General features: G+C 59.1%; 1 protein-coding gene across 1 annotated transcript in view; it reads right to left on the reverse strand.

The window, feature by feature from the left end:
• The window catches only part of Limk1 (LIM domain kinase 1), a gene marked incomplete at its 5' end in the record, with an annotated part of 22,588 nt that extends 4,648 nt beyond the window's left edge, over positions 1 to 17,940 (reverse strand). Inside the window, 11 exon segments of the mRNA XM_013520581.1 lie at positions 862 to 927; positions 1,126 to 1,185; positions 1,829 to 1,960; positions 2,192 to 2,278; positions 2,782 to 2,965; positions 3,837 to 4,000; positions 4,103 to 4,208; positions 8,535 to 8,741; positions 9,828 to 9,937; positions 10,107 to 10,245; positions 17,844 to 17,940. Of these exon segments, the coding sequence (XP_013376035.1) occupies positions 862 to 927; positions 1,126 to 1,185; positions 1,829 to 1,960; positions 2,192 to 2,278; positions 2,782 to 2,965; positions 3,837 to 4,000; positions 4,103 to 4,208; positions 8,535 to 8,741; positions 9,828 to 9,937; positions 10,107 to 10,245; positions 17,844 to 17,940 (1,352 nt within the window).
• Between the last annotated feature and the right edge of the window lie 1,341 nt (positions 17,941 to 19,281).

The following is a 19,281-nucleotide window of genomic DNA, read 5'->3' on the forward strand; positions in this document are numbered from 1 at the left end:
TAAAATTCTCCTACCAATCCAGTGAGGTGAATGATCCAACCCAGCCCCCCACCAAAAATCAGAATGCTCTGAGGACAGCAGGTGGGGCGGGGCTGAGCCCTACCCCTGGCCACCTCTTCAGGGCCTGGGGTGAACGCTGCTGCTCTCGGGGCTCTGTCACCTCAGGTGCAGCACTAGGTGGCAGACAGGTCGGACAGGCAGTTTTGACGTGTGATCGCTGGGCCCGCCAGTCGCCCTCGGAGGTGGTGCTCAGAAGCCAGGGCCACAGTGACTGTCTGGGGTTGATTCCTGCTGTCCTCTTCAGAGGACCTTGAGGGTCAGGGATCTGCACTCATACAATCCTTACGGGGCCTTCTGAGACAGGGGCTGCAGGCCCCACTGGCAAATAGCTTGAGGGGGCCCAGTGAGGGCCACCACCCGTCTCAAGGGCCCCACAGCGGGCAGAAACTCTGGCCGTGCATAGATGCATGTGTGTATGTGTGCGTGTGTGTGCGCACGTGTGTGTGTGTGTGTATGTGTGCATGCTAAGTGCATGCTCCACCACTGAGCTACCCTCCACCCAGCCCAAGACAGACCTGGGGACAGGTGGGTTCTCAGCTCTGATTCTCTTTTTTTGTCTTTTTGAGACAGGGTCTCGATATGCAGTTCAGGCTGGCCTTGACCTCACTTTGTAGCCCAGGCTAGCCTCGAACTCGCAATGATCGTCCTGCTTCAGCCTCCTGAGTGCTGAGATTACAGGCGTGCACCACCATGCCCGGCTTTCAGCTCTGATTCTCAGGGGCTGCGAAGTGCTGTGGTTTCGGGGCCCACAGAGCTCCAGCCTCTCAGCCTCCTGCTCCCCCGATTTGCAGCCCAGCTCACCTCACGGACCAGGCAGTTGTGGGAGTTGAGGTCCCGGTGGATGATGTTCATGGAGTGGAGGTAGGCCTGCGGGGACAAGGGATGCACTGGTGTTGGGAGGCCGCTGGCGCCCAGCTCACTGCGCCAGAGCCTGGCCAGGGCTGGAGTCTTCCCACTCTCCACCCGTCTCCCTGCCCCTGTTTAAAAGCTCCCTGTGGGGCCCATTTCTGGAGTCCTCATGGCACTGCAGTGCAGTGGTGGGGGCCACCTCACAGGGCCACTCACCATCCCCGACGCGATGTCCTTGGCGAAGCTCACCCTCTGGCTCCACGGGTACTGGCTGTCCTGGGGAGGGAGCAGGATGAGCCATGGGGGCCACATAGGGTGACAGGGACAGGCGTACAAACACAGGGAACAGGTGTCCTGGAGATCTGGTGTCCCAATGCCCCTCTGCACCCACAGCTGTCTGCTTTTAAGGGGTGTGGGTGACCAACTCAAATGCACCATTTTCTAACAACTGATTCTGGACACGAATATTCCTTTAGAGTTCCCAGTCTGTCTCCTCTAAACAGGAAAACCTACAGAGTTGTCCCTCAGTGTCTGACAATTTATTTTACTGGTGACTGAACCCAGGGCCTTTGCAATGAGCTATAGCCACAGTCTCTTTTATTTTGAGACAAGGTCTAAGTCACTAAGTTGCCCAGGCTGGCCTTAAACTTGTGATCCTCCTACCTCAGCCTCCAGGGTAGCTGGGATGACAGGAGTGCCCGCATGCCTGGCTAAACATTTCTGTGTATAAGTTGATTATCTCAGGTACAGTATTTGGTTATGGTGATGGAAAGCTGGGACCACAGAGCTGAAATCATTTAGGGAGACTTCAGGTACCGATGCTTTGCTGAGGCACGGCCCAAGGCCCCGCACAACTAAACCGGCAAGGCCAGGCCCAGCTTTAGCGGGGCCCAGCTCTGGGGACTTGCCCTGAACTCACCATGGCCTTGATGATGCCGCGCAGCGTGCCCCCCTTGATGTACTCAGTGATGAAGTTGAGCCGCTTGTCCTTGTAGAGCACGCCGATGAACCTGAGCACGTTGGGGTGCTCCAGGCACCGCATGACCTTCACCTGCCGGGCACAGACGGCTAGGCCTGCGTCCCTCCCTTCCTCCATCCCAGAGGCCATGGGCCCGGCCCCTCTGGCCTGGCCGGCTGCTCCCACCCCCAGCGGTACCCATCCAGGAGGATCCTGTCTTCTCTCCCCACATGGCCTGGGAGTCATATCCGCCCAGAGCCCCTGGACACCCTCTCTGCACAGGGAAGGGCTGGGGACCCAAGGGATGCCAGCGCCCCCAGAGACCTCCTTGAGGAATGTCCTCTGCGTCTCCTCGTCAAACCGGATCAGCTCCTTCATCACCATCACCTCGCCCGTCTCCCGGTGTGTCACCTGCGTGGGGGACACCGAGGCACGGGGACTCAGGACACAGGCCCGGCCATCAGCTGCTCCGGGGCTGCCAGAGAGACAGCACTGGCTTTGGGCTCTGCGGACAGTGCAGGCGTCGCTGATGCGAACGTGGGCTCTGAGGTTTCCTAGCAGGACTGAGGGCAGCCAACTGACGGGGCGGGGGCAGATCTGCGCTTGCTGAACTGTCACCTGGGCACTCAATGCTGGATCACTCGGAACTCCTCGCCGGGCGAGGAGCCACATTCCCTGAGCAGAGGCCGAGTGCGGTGGGGATGACCCCAGGCCAGCATGGGGCCCCAGGGAAGGGGTTTTAGGGGTGGTCTGGGCTCCTGTCCTCCACGCCCGCACGATGGGCCTTGCTGTGCATCAAGTTCTGCATCTGTGGCCAGGTCCCTTCCGTGTCTCCAGCTCCAGGAGGGTGGGGAGCCTGGAGGCCAGAGAACCTCCCGTGGCGGGCTTAGCGCTGCCCCACCCCTTCCCCGTACCTTGATGGCCTGGCCGAAGCAGCCCTTGCCCAGCACCTCCCCGTGGATGAGGTCCGACGGCCTGAAGATGCGGTGCGGCCGGCAGACGACGCGCAGGGACTCGGAGCGGCCCAGGTCTGTGCGCAGGGAGGCGGGAGAGGCCAGAGAACCGGCCCCCGGGGACGTGTCGATGCTGCAGCTCCTCCTGGGGAGGGACACGGTGCCCAGTGCCGCAGGGGAGGTGGGACCCGGCCAGAGCCCTGCGGCCACCCCAGCCGGCCTGCTGTGCCCCCTCCGGACCAGCCCCGGAGCAGCCCTGGAGTGGTGGCACAGGGCCCCCACCTCCTGTCTGAGGCCCACGGCTGTGCGGGTACCCTGGGTGGGGATGTCTGCCCTTGGCCTCCTCTGTCTGGTGGCCACTGTCACCCAGGCTCTGGGGGGTGGAGGACACCGCACGGGGAACTGCCGACCATTAGCAGAGGTGGCCTCACGGGCGACCAGAGCTCCACGTGATTGCAGGTTGAGGGGAAGCATGTGCCTTCGACCATGCAATCTCAGAGCACCACGGTCACCCCAGGTGACCCCACGGAGTCCTGCGCAGGGATGACAGGTGAGGACCGGGCTCCCTCTGGGCTTCCTCCTCCCACGTCTGAGGACAGGCCACCTACGGCACCTGCCGCCTGGACCGCCGCCATAGCCGAGTGGCTGTCTCTGGTCTTCAGCATCCCCACCCCAAGTCCCTGCTGCACCACGGGCAGGTGTGGCCTTTATGAAGCCGTCCCTGTGCTGCCCCGGGCAAGGCGGAGTCCAAAGACCCCTGCCACACCCCATACCTGCTGTCTCTGCCCACAGCCCCGCTCCCACCGCAGCCGACAGCCTCGTCATCCTGAGCTTATTTCAGCTGGCTGCCCCTGAAGCCTAGATCCTGGCGCACTCTGGTGGAGCCCGCCAATGTCTTCCTCCTCCTTGTCCTCCCCTTTCCGAGTCCCCGTCCGCACACCCAATGCCCTGGAGCCGCAGAGCCAGTAGAGGATGGGGACCTGGGGCAGGGCCCACCTGCCCGGGAGGGGACTCACAAGACAGGCTTCTGCCGAGCACTGCCCGCCTCTCCGCTGGGGGTGCACACGGGGGAGCCCAGGGGGCTGTGTGTGGGCAGCGGCCCCTGGCCCAGCGAGTCATGGGGGTCGTGCTCGATTGTCAGCTGCAGCAGGCGGCTGGTCTCCTGGATCAGAAGGTCGATCTGGGACACAGGTGCACAGGTGAGGTGGCTGTGGCGGCGTGGAAGGGGCCTCAGGGTGAAGGCACCTCCTCCGCCCACAGCCGGTCCCTGGAGCCGCCCTACCTCGTCCAGCGGCACGTTCCGGATGGGGGTGCCGTTGATTTCCAGGATCCGATCTCCCACATGGATGGAATTCTTCACGTCTGGGCTCATGCAGCCCGGGTCCACTCTGGGGATGGAGCACTAGTCAGACTCGGTCCCACCCGGCCCCCAACAGGTGGATCACTCGGAACCAAAGCACTAGATCTGGGGTGGGGGTGGGATGACTCCATCCTGTGCAATTGGAAGGTGCAAATTCTGTAACTGACCACTGATGCCTGCCGCAGGTATGGCTGTGGAGGCCGGGTCACCCGCAGGTATCTGCCGCCCCACACAGAGGCTCGGTCCCACTGCAAAGTCCTCCTGCACCATGGGGGACAGAAGTGTCCTCCAACTGCCTGGGATGCTTGGGCAGACAAATGTCCTAACAGGGCCTGCAGGGTCCAGATCTACCGGCCTATGCCGAGCTCCAGGAAGCTCTTGCTCCTCCAGGGGTGGCCATCGGAGCTGGCTGTGTCCGGGGCACAGGAGCGGGGAAAAGTAGGATGACGACTGCACTTCACCATCCATGACCTCACTCGTGGACTGGCCGAGCTGCCCAATCTCTTTGTGGCTTTTTATTCTTTGATGTGAGTTACTCTATTTCCTGCTTTCACTTTATTTCATAAAAGCTATTTAAGGGCTGGGGATTTAGCTCAGTGGCACAGCGCCTGCCTGGCAAGTGCGAGCTTGTGAGTTCAATTCCTGGTACTGGGGAAATAAATAAATAAACAACTACAAGCTACTTAAGAATGTGCTGTCTCTGTCTTAGCTCCTTGGGCTGGGGAAGGGGTAGGAATAAAGCAGAGAAGAGAGCTTTAAGAAAAAGTAACAGCTTTAAGAAAAGAGATCTGAGCTGGGCATGGTGGTGCACACCTATACTCTCAGCACTCAGGAGGCTGAGATAGGAGGATCACCATAAGTTGAAGGCCAGCCTGGGCTACATAGTGAGACTTGTGTCAAGAAAACAAAGGGGAAAAAAAAAAAAGGAAAAGAGATTTGCAAGTGGGGCATGGCGGCACAGGCCTGCAATTCCAGCATGTGGGAGGCTGAGACAGGTGGATTGCTGGGAGTCTGAGGCCAACCTAGACAATTTAGCAAAACCTTGTCTCCAAGTTTACAATTTGAGGGTATATAGCTTAGTGCTCTGTGGGTTCAATTTCTAGTACCACTACAAAAAAACAAAAAACAAAGATATAGCATCTTCTCACAGGGGGAAGAAGCCCTTCTGTACAGCAGAGAGCACACAAATAAATGCGGAAGACCACGGCTAGAAAATCCTCCCTTTGCAGGGGACGCAGTGAGCACTGGCACAGGGCAGACTCAGGAACAGACGCTGAATCTGCAGCGTGAGAGGGTGGGGACCGAGACACTCACAGACTCGAACCTCACAAACGGCTTACTGACTGCACAGGGGGAAAACGAGCCGAGAGTACAGAAAACGAGCCAACAGTCACAGTGAACACCCTCCACAAAGGGCGCCGTGACACCGCGAGTCCGTGAGTCTAGAAGGACTGCATGGGGCAGGCAGGACCGGGGCGGAAATACGGACACTAAATCTAATGACTGGGGAACGCGGGTGGGCCCGAGCCGAGGGACACTCTACTTAAGGTCTGAGCCTCGAGTTTCAGAAAGCCAAGGTCTCGCTGGGCGCGCCGGTGCCCGTCTGTAATCCCAGCACTCTGGTAGGCTAAGGCAGGCTGAAGCAGGAGGACTGCAAATTTGTGCTCAGCCTGGGCAACTTAGTGTCTTAGTGAGACCCTGTCTCAAAATACAAAACAAAGAGGGCTGGGATGTAGCTCGGTGCGGAGGCCTGGGGTTCAATCTCCAGTACTGGAGAAAAAAAAACTTCTTTAGAAAAAAAAACTTCTTCTCCAGGTCCCCTCCCTCAGTCTTCTGCTATGATGATAGGAGTCTGGGGCTCAAACAAATAAAACTTGTCTTGAAGATGTGGCTAGCAACAGAAGAAAGCTACTGCACTATAATCAAGTCAGGCCAGTGGCCTCCTGGCCAGAGGGACAGTTTCTGAGAAGGGTGTGGCAGGGACAGCGCTCACCAGTAGGGCAGCCGGCAGGGGGCGGTGCTGACACTGACAACTCTCCATTTCTTTCCTTTTTCATTTGGACTCAGCACCTTCACCCTGAGCTACACCCACAGCCCCTTTTAAAATTTTTTTACTTGGTGGGGTGTGGTGGTGCATGCCTGTAGTCCCAGCACACATGAGGCTGAGGCAGGAGGATGGTTCCAAGTTCGAGACCAGTTACAAAGTGAGCTCAAAGCCAGCCCGAACTACATCAAGACCCTGTCTCAAAGAGACAAAAAAAACAAAAACAACTTAAATTTTTTTATTTGGAGAGAGAATTTTGCTAAGTCACTAAGTAGCCTGGGTTGGGCTCCAACTTGCAATTCTCCTGCCTCAGCCTCCCAGAGTATTAGGATTATAGGCCACTATGCCTGGAAACTCTTCATTTCTCTGGGACTTAGCTGGGACCTTGATGTGGGCCGGGGGGCGGGGTGGGTACTCCAGGAAGAGCACCAAACTGAGCCCGCCTTCTGCTCCATCCTTTCTAAAGCCAGTTGCCTGGCAGATGTCCAAGGCAAGGACAGAGATGCAGTCAATCTTCCCCAGCTCCACCTTCCCTTCTCCCGTTCCCCAGGTGTGGTGCCTGCGGCCAGGCAGGTGTGTGACACAATCAAATGGAAGCTGGCACCTGGCCCCTAGACCCAGTAGCAGGCACATTTCATCTTTTTTTTTTATTCCCAGTACTGGGAATCGAACTCACGACCTCATGCTTCCCAGGCAAGCACTGTGCCGCTGAGCTAAATCCCCAGCCCTGGCAGGCACATTTCAAACCACCTTTCCAGGTGCCAGTGAAGGCCCCACAGTGACCAACTCCCTCATTGTGTAGACGGACTGCTGTTTGGACTTTGCAGCCACGGGAACTGTGAGGTAAATAACCCCCTCTCTTAATAAAGTACTCTAGGACCGGAGATACACCTCAGTGGCACAAGTGCCTGCCTGGCAAGTACAAGGTCCAGAGTTTGATTCCCGGTACCAAAAAAACCCACAAATAAAAACAACAAAACTAACTAACTTGGGCCTGGGTATTTTGTTACAGTCAGAAAACAGACTAAGACAGACCCCCACAGTAGAAGTCACAGAGCGTGTTAGTATCTGGATCAGCTCTCTCCTTGATTTCTTTCTGCACCCCAGAGCTTTCCTCACTGTTTTCAGGGCCCACCTGCTTGGATCACATCCTTTTCCCCCCAGTACTGAGACTCGAACTCAGGATCTTGCACTCGCCAGATCGGCACCGTTCTGCTGACTATACCCCCGGGCCCTTGGATCATATCTTGCTGTGAGCCTTAACACTCTCTGGTTTGTGGGTGACGACTCCTCCTTCACTTGAGTTCAGATTGGACAGCTGATCTTGTGGCTCAGGAATGGGGGGATTTACGACAGATGGGATTTATTTTTCATTCACACCAAGAGCTCTTTGGGGGTCCCAGGCTTACAGGGAGGAGGAAGTCTCACATTAGAACAGCTTCTTTTTTTGTTTTTTTTCCTCATTTTTCTTCCGGGACCAGGAATTGAACTCACGACCTTGCGCTTGCCAGGCAGGTGCTTTGCCGCTGAGCTAAATCCCCAGCCCCTAGAACAGCTTCCTTGGGTACCACTGTGAATAGGGAAGCCTCAGTTTCCCCAGTCCAGCCCCGCTTCCAGGCAGCGCATTCCGTGGGCGGTCCTGGCTATGTCCTGCCGTTGTTCCTGACTGGGTCGTCTCTCCTTTTTGGTGGAACATGCACAGGCTACAGAATTTTCTATTCTATTGGGTGTGATAGTTAATCTTTTTCTTTTTCTTTTTTTGTCTTTTTGAGACAAGGTCTCACTATGCAATTCAGGCTGGACTTGAGCTCACTCTGTAGCCCAGGCTGGTCTCAAACTTGCAAGGATCTTCCTGCCTCAGCCTCCCGAGTGCTGAGATTACAGGCGTGCGCCACCATGCCCGGCATGACAGTTAATCTTGACTGCTAACTGAATGGGTGTGAGAGATGCCTCGGAGATTAGGAAAGCACATTCACGGGGCGTGACCTGGGGGCTGTTCCTGGTCCCTGCTGCTTCCTCTCTGACCACCATGAGGTGGCATCTTTCCTTTGACACTTCTGCCATGTATCTGCCTCAGAGGCAGCTGACCACGGACTGAAATCTTGAACCAAAACCCCTCTCCTCTGCTTTAGGTTGTGGGCGTCAGGTACTTTGTCCCAATACATCTGGTATCTGCAGTGCTTTCCCGAGTTACGACTACACAGACACCGGCTGCACCGGGTGGTGGAGCTGGGTCCCCGTGTGCCCGAACACGCTCCACATCCCTCGGTCCCTGGTGCGCACCTGCCACACCAGCGGCCGGTCACTCACCCCTGGACTCGGACGGTGTGCGAATGCTCCGTGCCGCAGCCCGGCAGGCCGTGCGGTGGGTCGATGGAGACAGACAGGCCACGTTTGCCATGAGTGGAGGCTGGGATGGACACCAGGGTGACCGTGTGGGGCAGGTGGGAGCCGGGGGAGTCAGGCAGGATCTGCTCGATGACGGGGGTCACCACGGTCTGGTAGTAGCAATGCCCACTGCGACACAGGGAAGAAGAGCTCCGGGTGTGTTGCTGGAAGTGCCACCCCCGCAGCCCCAGCCCCCCAGCTGACTGACAGCACCGCAGCAGGAACGAACACGCGGAGCGCCGGGTCCCTCCCAGGCGCAGACAGTCCGGGCTGTCCCCTGCCTGTGCTGTGTGGCAGGCCTGCCCGAGGCTGTGGATACATCCAGTTCAGGAGGAAGTCATTAAAAGCCCATTTGGGATCCAGTCGTGCTACCCTCTAATCCAGCTTTACTGCCATTGTATAAGGAAGATTTTTATCTGCTCTTTGTCTGCAGTTCCTGGGAGAGACTCTGAGTCCTTGGAACAGGAACATCTGGGTTATTTATGAGCCCTTCAGCCTGCGCCAGAGTCCTGCTAATGGGATGACTCAGGGGCACCCGTCACCACGAAGACCAGCGGTGATCAAAGGCTGGGGCTCCAGCCGGCCTGGCTTCCGAGGAGGGGGCTGGAGACGGAGCTGCATCCTGTGGCTGCGAGCCCATCTATCAGGACTGCACAGTGAAAGGCTAAAGGGGCCCTGGACGCACACCGGGCTGAGGGAGGCGCCCCGGCTGGTGACGCAGCAAGGCGCGGGGGCAAGGGAGTCTCCATCGGGCAGTCCTGAGCGGTGCCCTTTATAATAAAACTGTGCTCCTGGGTGTGAGGCTTCCCAGAGTTCTGCGAGTCATGTAGCCAGTGATCAGACTTGACATGCTCACACGCTCATTCGCACACACGCCCGCACACACACACCCACACACACAGCCAGGGATCCCAGCTGGTCAGGCATGCGGGTGGCCTGGGACAGGACAGTGCAGCTGGCGTCTGAGCCAAGGGCAGCCTCGCGGGGAACCACGTCCTTAGCCTGTGGGCTCTGTGCCAGCTCCAGGGCTGGTGCCAGGGCTGCACTGCAGCAGCGCAAGAGGGAGGGAGCTGGGTGCTGTCTGTCCCACGCCTGGGGCTTGTGACACCACGGAAGGAAGGAGTAGAGGGTGGTGGCATCTGTCTGGTCCTCTGACTGCATCCAGGAAATCAGGGCCTGGGCACCCTGGGCTTGGCGAGGGGCCCTGGCACTCACCAGTATAGCTTGGAATGCTCCACCAGGGTGTAGGTGTCCCCATCTCCGATGAAGGTCCCACACGTGAGGCAGATGAAGCACTCGGGGTGATACTTCAGCTCCCCGGCCACCTGGCGGGAAAGGTTGGGCACGAGATGGCTCAAAGCCAGCTGCAGCGCTGCTGGTCACAGCGGGCTGCACAGACAGGGGTTGCAGGGACTGTGCGGTCCAGGAGCACGGGAAAGGGAGCGTGTGCACGCTCACACACAGCCAGGTGCCACGCGCAAGGTGGGTGCTCACCATGACCAACCCCTTGGTGATGTGCTCCGAGCAGCCATGGCACGACTCGCCGTAGCGGGCCCAGTAGTCCTTCTTGCAGAAGAGCTGCCCATCCTTCTCGTAGTACTGGTGTGACAGGGAGGCACCGCATTCACAGCACCTGCAGGAGAGAGCCCGAGAGGGGGGCTGAGGACGCACCCCATGCTCCCCTGGCCTGCCTTCCCAAGCACCCTCATTAGAATTCTGGTCAGCGGGCAGAAGCAGGCTGTGCTGGCACACAGGGCCGGGCGAGCCGGGACTGGGGTGGATTCAGTCCCACTTTGATGCCCCAATCGAACGCCTTGTGCAGTACACAGCCCACACACACAACCTCTCACAGCTACTGTGCATATGGAGGGCTTGGCCTGAGGGGTGAAGGGCGCTTCTCGTCAGGGCCGTTGCTTGTTGTGCCAGGAAGATAGTCTGGAAAGCGGGTGACTTGCTCTTTTTGAGGAATGGAACCCGGGAGGGCCCACTCCAAGGGGCAGTGGGTGTCCTTCAGCTCCCCTGCCCCACCGACTGGTGGCTGTGTGAGATACTGGCGCTGGAGGCCTAACTTGCTTAGCTCGTGGGCACCAGATGTGATGCCGTTTCACAGGACACAGGCGGGGGCTGCTCAGCACAGCCAGGTGGACCTAGAGGCAGGATCAGCCAGGGCTACAGGCTCTCCTGGGCCCTTGGAGCTCTGCAGGTGAAGAGGCTCACAAGAGGGGTGCTCAGGGGACAGGCCAGCACGCCCCAAGTCTCCCTGGCTTGCCTAGAAAAGCAGCCTCATCATGAGCAGGCCCAGGGCAGCTGGGCGGGCAGCGGGTACTGAAGGGCAGGTGGGAGAAGCCAGGAGCCAGACCCACCTGCCTGGCCTCCCCCCCACAGCCTCGGTGGGGTGGGGACCCCGGCTCTGCTCACCAGGAGCAGTTTGCTGTCTCCAGGGATGGGGTAGGGTGTGGACCAGGGCCCCATCAGCTCTGCTGAGGTCACACAGGGTCCGGGAGACAGAGGAGGCAGCACAGCACTGCCCTCTCCCAGGCGGCCCGTGTGCCAACGTACTGGCCCTGGTGGGGGTGGGGAGCAGCCAGTCAGTTGGGGGCATCTGCCCCTTTAAGAGGATCCCGCTGGTTCCCCTTTGTCTGGGAGCCTGCGGGGAGGGGCAGGGACTGGGGAAGCACAAAATGTCAGGGCTCAGAAGCTCGTGGGCGGGGGTGTGCCCAGGAAGGGGGCCCACAGCGCATCCTAGGGGACTCAGGGTTAGGAGGAGTGGGGGGGTGGCTGCGGAAAGACCATGACGTCATGACCACTGCCCCACAATCCCGGGAAAAGCTCGGGGGCAGGCGCCACCCCTGCCGCCTGGGGCGGTGGGAGGGGCCCTCTGTGAGGAGGACCCCGTGTGCCTCCCTGGGGTTCTGTAACCTCCTCCACAGACAGTCTCGCACCCCACCCCGCCCCGTGGTCCTCAGTGACCCATCTGACCTTTCACTGACCACACATGACTTCTTCATGGGCCATAGGAGCGTCCTGTCCTGAGCCTCCCTGACACTCCCTGCCAGGCTGCAAGATGTGTCTGCCTATCTCTCCCCTCCCCAGGGGCTGGTGGGGCTCAGCAGGGCGGAGCTCGAGGCAGCTGTGGCCCCCAAATCCCCCGGGGGCAGAGAAAGCTCCCTGCTCCTCCCTTGTGCCTAGAGCCGCCCTCTCCCCTCATCATGAAGTCACCACGCTGCTGCCAGCTCCCAGTGGCAGCCTCAGGGGCCCGGTGCCTCCAGCTCCCCTGTCCAGGCACCACTTCCTTGAAGCCCCTGGGGCCCCAGCACATGGGCACCATGGCCTTTGTCTGCTCCCCAGCCCCCACTGTGCACCTGCGGGATCCCTGGGGTTCTGGCTGGCAGGGCAGCCGCCCAGCCGGCAGGGCGAGCACCAGCTGTCTGGTCCCGCCCATGCCCGGAACTGCCCCGGGCACCCTTCTCTGCCTCCGACTGCTCCCAGAGTGGCCTGGTGGCTGGCACTGAGGGCACAGCACCCCTTGACAGGTAAAAGATACACAGAGCCTAGCCTGTCCTGACCCCTCCTGTGCAGCCAGAAGCGGGGGACCAGGCCTGGCTCAGGGGGTGCCCCACACAGGCCAATGGCCCCCACAAATGGTGTGAGAGGAGCGGAGCTGGCTTGGAGCCCGCTGAAACGGAACTGCAGTGGACACTCCTGCCCTGGCCTGCTTCAGGGAACCCTCCGGACAGCGGGGAGGACAGAGCTGGCTGGGGCAGGCGGGGGCGCTCTGCAGCAGAGGAGGTGACAGGTGTGAGGTCCGTCCCTCCCATGGTGCCCCTTCTCAGAGAAGAGAAAGCAGCTGGATGCCCCAGAGAAGCTCGGAGCTGTGCCGAGGCCTGCACCCCCACAGCCAGCGGCCTGCACCCCCACAGCCAGCCGACAGGGTCCTGCAAGTTTCAGTTCTGCCCCAGGTGGGTCCCAGCACTGCCTCCAGCCCCAGCGTTCCCACCAGCTGTGGCCAGGCAGGGAGGGGGCTCTGCACTTACTTAGCCCCTCTGCGGAAGCGGTTTCTTCTCAGGGGTGCGGCCAGCAGCATCCTTTGCAGCAATGGCAAGAGGTATTTGGAGGCTGCAGAAGCACAGGGGTGGCCTGACCAGAGCTTCCTCATCCCACCAGGAGGCTCAGGATTGGAGGGTACAGGAGGTGGGGCCAGTGAGACCACACAGGGAAGGGTGCAGCAGTGTGGGTGCGGAGGGCCCTGGGCTCAGCCGGCAACAGGAAGGAACAAGCGCCTTCTGCCTGGGTTTTTATGTAGGTGAACAGGGAAGGATGCTGGCTCTGGCCCCAGGCGGGGAGGTGGAGGAGGAGGAAGAGGGATCCGGGCTCGGACCCCGGGGCGGGAGGTGGAGGTGGAGGGAGGCAACGTCTGACTCCAGGCAAGGGGAGGGTATCTAGGCTTTGACACTCCTCAGGCAGGTAGGAAAGGGAGGATCTAGGCTCGGACTCCACCACTCGACCCTCAGTTTTGCTCATCAGGAGAAAGGTGCTCTTTGTGCTCCTCAGCCTCTGCCTGGGCCTCTCTGTGGACAGAGACAAATTCAACGCAGCTGTCTCTTCTGGGGCTGGTCCCAAGGGAGCAGAGGTCGGCTTCCCATGGACAGTCGGTCCTCTTCCCATGAAAGGTCCCCTGAAGTGGGGAGGCTGTACCCAGCCTGGGCTTGACGGCCAGCCAGCTGCGCCCTTCTGCCTGGCAGGCCTCTGGGGAGATTCCTGGGAGGGGCTTCACACGCAGAGGCAGCAGCTGGGCCAGGGGAAGCCAGGACCACCATGACCACCACCAGCCTGGCCGTCATCTGTGGGAGGCGGGGCCCTAGGACAATAGGGCGGGTCTGGGGGTGACAACTGAACCTCAGTGCCAATGCCAGAGGCACTGGAGGGCCCACAGCAACCCTCCCACAGTCCACAGAGGGGTGCAGTGCTGTTCTCCAGACATCCCCTGCCTCCGACAGTCCCTGGGCCCTGAAGACAGCCTGGGACGCCCTCAAGGGCAGGGGCTAGGGATCGCAGCGGTACTCTGCCAAGGGTTCCCGCCACAGACTCAAAGAAGTCGCACAGCCATGGGCTCCTTCCTCGGCTTCCCCCAGCAAACATCCCACGGGCCGGTTGAGTCCCTGCAGCCCTCTGGCGGCTTTTCAGATTCCAGATGGGCCACCGTGGGGCCTCCCTTGCACCCTGACTCCGAACTAAACCTCCTCAGAGCGCTGACTCTGCAGCGCCTGGTGCATCTGTCTGCCTGGCTAGCTTACTAGAAGGTAGGGACCCTGGATCTTGATAGTGACAGGACAGAGCCATGGACTTTGCGGCCAGGCTCACAGGGACACTGGGCAGATGGTGACAGCTCACCTCGGCATCTGCTTCCGCACCTGTCTTGGGGGTTCAAGAAATAGCACCCACTCCACAGCTTGTCCTAGGGAGCTCCCTAATTACCTGTATGTGACTCAGGGACCAGGGGAAGGGCCAGCAATCACAGGGCCACCTCCCCTCCCTAGGGACAGAGGAGCCGGCTGCAGGCCGCAGGCCCTCAAAGCTCATCACATCCCTCCTGCCAGAGCAGCTTCAAGAGGATCAGGGACAAAGGGAACAAAGGTCTCAATGTCATCAGCAGAATCATGGCTCGGAGATGTGCCCAGAGGGGAACCAAGCAGGATCCAGAGCCTCAGGTGTCCTGCGGAGAGCCAGTCTGGCTGCCTGTCAGCCATGTGTCCCTGGCAAGCAGTGACCCGCCTCTGAGCCGCTTTCCTGAATGTCACAGGGTAAAGACACTGCTAAGTCACGCAGCTTTGGGGGTTGTTGGGAGCGCCATGTACCACTGGGCCAGGAGCCTGTGTGGAAGCCACCAGGTGGAAGCTGTCACTGCCTGTGAGCACTGTCTCACTGTGGACCCGAGTCCCTCCTCAGAGGGGACAGTCTGAACCTGCCCTCCCGATGGCGCTGGCTGGGCCCCCTCCTCCCCTGGGGACGCAGTGCAGGATACGCTCCAAAGCCAGCCAGGTGCCCTGCAATCTCTGCTTCCCTCCTGCAGCTTCGGGCCGGCAAGTAAGACTCCACCTTTCCTCCCCAGCCCAGGCTCAGGGGCCTGCGAACTTCTCCCCTTGGTTCCTCTTAGCCCCATGGCAACTCCCTCAGTGTCATTCAGTTGGGAAGGAACCCTTTTTCCCAACCCTACTTCCACCTGGACTCAGACCTGTGCAGTCACGGCCGGGCAGGGCACCTCCCAACACAGGCACAACACAGCGGCCCGACTCCCTCAGGAGCAGCAGACCATCCCCTCCTCAGGGCAGGGGTGAGAAAGCCAGACCTGCGCTCCTCAGGCCCCACTCCCGAAACAAAGCCTCTCCTGCCTCAGCCTTGCAGTGATGAGCGTGAGCAGGACCCAGCTCTGCCCCTGTGCAACCTGCATCCAGGTACGCGCCTTTGCAAAGCCCTCAGCTATCATCTGAAAACTGGGCAAACATGGAACCTCCCATGGGTACAGCGGAGGCTGAACAAGCTAACTTTAAAGGAGAGCGGATGCTGGTGGCAAAGATGCCAAACGCAGGTTGAGCATCCCTGATCCGACATGCTTGGGGCCAGAGATGTGTCCCAACTTGTCCAACAGCAGAATATTTGCATAGATGGAACGAGAGCTCTTTGGGAGGGGCCCCAAGCCTGAATAGGAAAGTGACTTAGGTTTTTGTACGCGGCTCACAGAGCGCCAAAGGTGATTACATGCAGCATTTTTCATGTGCCTAGGTCTGACTGTGACTGGTCACACGAGGCCAGGTGTGAACTTTCTCTTTTTTTTTTTTGTCTTTTTGAGACAGGGTCTCCCTATGCAGTTCAGGCTGGCCTTGAGCTCACTTTGTAGCCCAGGCTGGTCTCGAACTAGCAATGATCCTCCTGCCTTAGCCTCTCGAATGCTGGGATTACAGGCGTGCACCACCACGCCGGGTGAACTTTTCATTCAGGTTCGGATTTCGGAGCATTCTGGATGAGGGCTGCTCCAGCTGCACTCGCCAAACATCGTCCCCTCCCCATCTGATGTCATCTGCACTCTCAGTCCCTCTGCAAGGTCAGACTCCTGCACTATGGTGACAGGCCCTTGCCTGCCAAGGGGCCACCATCTGCCTGCTGGGACAACAACCTTCACCAGCTCGTCCACCCGCGGCCCAACCCAGCTGTCTGCTGACTCCTGAAGGCCGGGAGAAGGTCCTTGCCTTGCCATTCTGTGCCCTTCCCAGGCTGTCCTGACTCTGGTGCCTCACTGCACCCCTCGACTCCCGCTATTCCTGCCAAATGCGCTGTTCTTGTGCTCTCAACAGCCTGCCTGGCCTGGGATCCTCCTTCTGCGTCACTGATCCGGCGTCCCAGGGCATGTCGCCTGCCCTGCTTCTGGCCACCAGCCTGAGTGGGCCCTATGTCCACTGAACTCACTGGCTGTGTGATTTCAGGCGAGAGAAGTGGCCTCTCTGTGCCTCAACTTCCCTCTGGCAGGATGGAAGCAACACAGTATCTACCTGTGCAAAATAGTAAGGGCAGAGTTGGCCTCTGCTCAATGCTGGAAGGTGTTAGACTGATTCATTTGTGTATGTGTGTGTTGCTGAGGATAGAACTTAGGACCTCATATATGTTAGGCCTAAGTGCTCTACTATTGAGCTCCAGCTCCAGCCCAACTTCTTCTGTTTTGTTTTGTTTGAGGCAGGGTCTTGCTATGTAGCCCAGATTGGCCTTCAACTAACTAGCGATGAGTGTGTGGCACCACACGCCACCTGATTTATTCTTTTTTTTTTTTTTTTTTTTGGTTTTTCTCCGGTACTGGGAACCGAACTCATGACCTTGCGCTTGCCAGGCAGGCGCTTTTGCCGCTGAGCTAAATCCCCAGCCCCTGCAACCTGATTTATTCTTAAAATACAAAACAACAAGCCAGGGATGGTGGCAAATGCCTGTAATCCCAGCACTGAGGCAGGCTGAGGCAGGCTGAAGCAGGCTGAGGCAGGAGGATTGCTACGAGTTTGAGACCAGCCTGGGCTACACAATGAGTTCAAGGCCAGCCTGAATTACACAGTGAGAGACGGTATCAAAAAACAAGACAAAACAAGAAGCTCCAAAACAACACAAATCAAAGCTCTACCACCGGCAAAATAAACTCCTGATGGGGATGCCAGGCTTTGCAGGGCCCCTCAGCTTTCCCAAACTCTGAATTCACTGGAATTGTGCCTGGAATTACCTTTTCACCACAGCTCTCCATCCAGGAATCACAGCTTTCCACACCCTGTCCTGGCCTCACGGCTGTGCCGTCAGTGGTCTCCTGCACCGGGCTTCTCAGGATAGTCCTCCTGGGTCACCTGAGTCACTGTGTGCTCTACTTTGTCCTTGGCCACATCGCTTCTCGGCCTTTTGGCTAAGATCAAGTGTCCCTGGCCACAGCCCTGCCCCCCAACTCCCCTCTCTGTCTGGAGGCCAGTCCTGGACTCACTCGCTGGACCCTGGGGCAGGGGCTCAGCTTCCCTCAAAGCCCCGTTTGTCTTCCCATCCCTAGGGCAGAGCACCTGGGGCAGGGTATGGTGCCCTCTACTTCCGCCCTGCCCAGCTGCCAACAGGCCTTGGCAATACAGTCAGCCCCCATGCCCCTGAGGTCCACACTCACAGATTCAATCAGGGTCAGATCAAAAAATTCAGGAAGAAAAACTGCCTTTGCACTGACGAGGCACAGATTTCTTCTTGTCCTTATTCCCTAAATAATTCAATACAACTACATACAAAGCGTTTACACTGTAACAGATACTGTATGTAACCTGCAGTCCCAGCTACAAAGGAAGCTGAGGCAAGAGGACTGCTTGAGCCCCAGGAGTAGAACGCTAGCCTACTCCTGGGGCTCAAGACCCGATCTCAAAACACTGGATATATATTACTGAGGATGCAGAGGTTCTATGAAAGGACTGTGCCGTTTCATTTTATAAAGGACTTGTATCTATGGAGTCCTGCAGCCAATGCCCTGTGGCTGGCAGGGGACAACCACAAGGCTGGAATGCAGGTTTCTCCCTCACAGGGCTGGAGGATGAAACAGGAAGGCCCCCAGGCATCTCATAGTCAGAATGCCTCATTTTACAGGAGGGAAACTGAGGCCAAAGACTCACTGGAGGTCACAAAGAAGGACAGCACCAGGAGGGACAGCAGGCCTCTGGCAGCCCCAGCCGGCCCTACCTGAAGCAGTCTGCGTGCCAATCAGCGTTCAGGGCCTGGAGGTACTGGCCGTCATAGATCCTCTGGCCGCAGCGTGCACACACGGGCAATTCACTTCCTGCAGGGGTGGAAGGGAGTCAGGAGCATTCTTAGGAGGTGCAGTGCAGTGCAGGCTCAGCCTGCCCTGCCCACTCCACATGGACCAAGTGCCCACATGCCCGGCATCCCGGCTGAGCGGTCACTGTGCCCAGAAAAGCCCTTGGTGTGGGTCCTACTGAGATGCTGGCTAAATTATCCAGCCTGTCTGGGCCTCAGTATCCCTAGCTGCAAGCTGAGGAGGAGGATCAGATGTCCATCTATCCTCCAGCAATAGCATTCAACTCTGGGTCTGGAAAAGTGAACCGGGGGAAAGAAAGCAGGGGATTTAGAAATCAAGCGGCAGCAGACCCTCCTGTCACAGCTCCCTTCACTCCCAGGAAAGGGGAGTTCAAAGCCCAGGACTGGCCAGGGCTGGGCTGGTACATCCTGGGCTGGGGGATGGGGGTGGTATTTCCCCTACCTGAGTACATCCTAGCCTGACAGGCTGTTTTGTAGAGCCAGGCACCCCATACCTCCCGGAGTTGGCCACTGCTAGGCATGCTTAGTCATCCCTGGGGCCTGGCACCCTTGGGGTTGGTGGGCCCTGACAGATGCCCCAGGCCTGCCCCTCCCCACCGCACAGACGGGGAGACTGAGCCCCAGAGTGGGCAAGGCTTGCCCTGTCACACAGCCAGGACCAAAGCCACAACCTGCCCCTCTCTGAGCACCCAGGGACCTAAAGTTAGGGCAACAGTGAGGCAGGCCAGTGCCCCAGAGAGTCCTACGGGGCTGGGAGAGGGCTGTGGGCAGCCGCAGGGGCGCAGGTGGGCTGTGAGGACCAGGTGGGCCTAAGTGAAGACCCTGGAAGTGAAGCTGGGGAAGGAGACCCCCAGGCCGTGTTCTGGGTTAGGGGGATCTTTGCGCGTCTCTGAACTCTTCAATTGGGCCCAGTGCAGAAGCAGCAGCTAAAGAGAAGCCAGGACCAGTCACGCTCCCAGCCATGATTGATGGCAGGTGCTGGCTTTGGTGCAGGGAGAGGGGGAGGGGATGGGGTCCCGCAGTGCACCGCCACCGTACTCCTCTCCGCCCGTCCAGCCTCTAGCGCCTGGGGGCCCACTACCCGGTCCTCAACTGTACAGACGGGGAAACTGAGGCCCGGGGTGTGAGCGCTTGGCTCAAGGTCACAGAGCCGGGCAGGCGCGGGGCGAGGCGACTCGGACCCGGGGCTGCGGCTTCCCCAGCTACTCTGTGCTGCCCAGGCCACGTTACACACGGGATGCGGACGGTCCCAGGGCGAGGCCGGGGTGGACGCGCGCGCGGAGGGGGCAGGGCCGGGGACTCCCTGGGAGGACTGGGGACAGCGGGGATGAAAGGGAGGAGG

Source organism: Chinchilla lanigera, unplaced genomic scaffold (genome assembly GCF_000276665.1).
Source record: "Chinchilla lanigera isolate Chin_1 unplaced genomic scaffold, ChiLan1.0 scaffold00055, whole genome shotgun sequence".
NCBI lineage: Eukaryota > Metazoa > Chordata > Mammalia > Rodentia > Chinchillidae > Chinchilla > Chinchilla lanigera.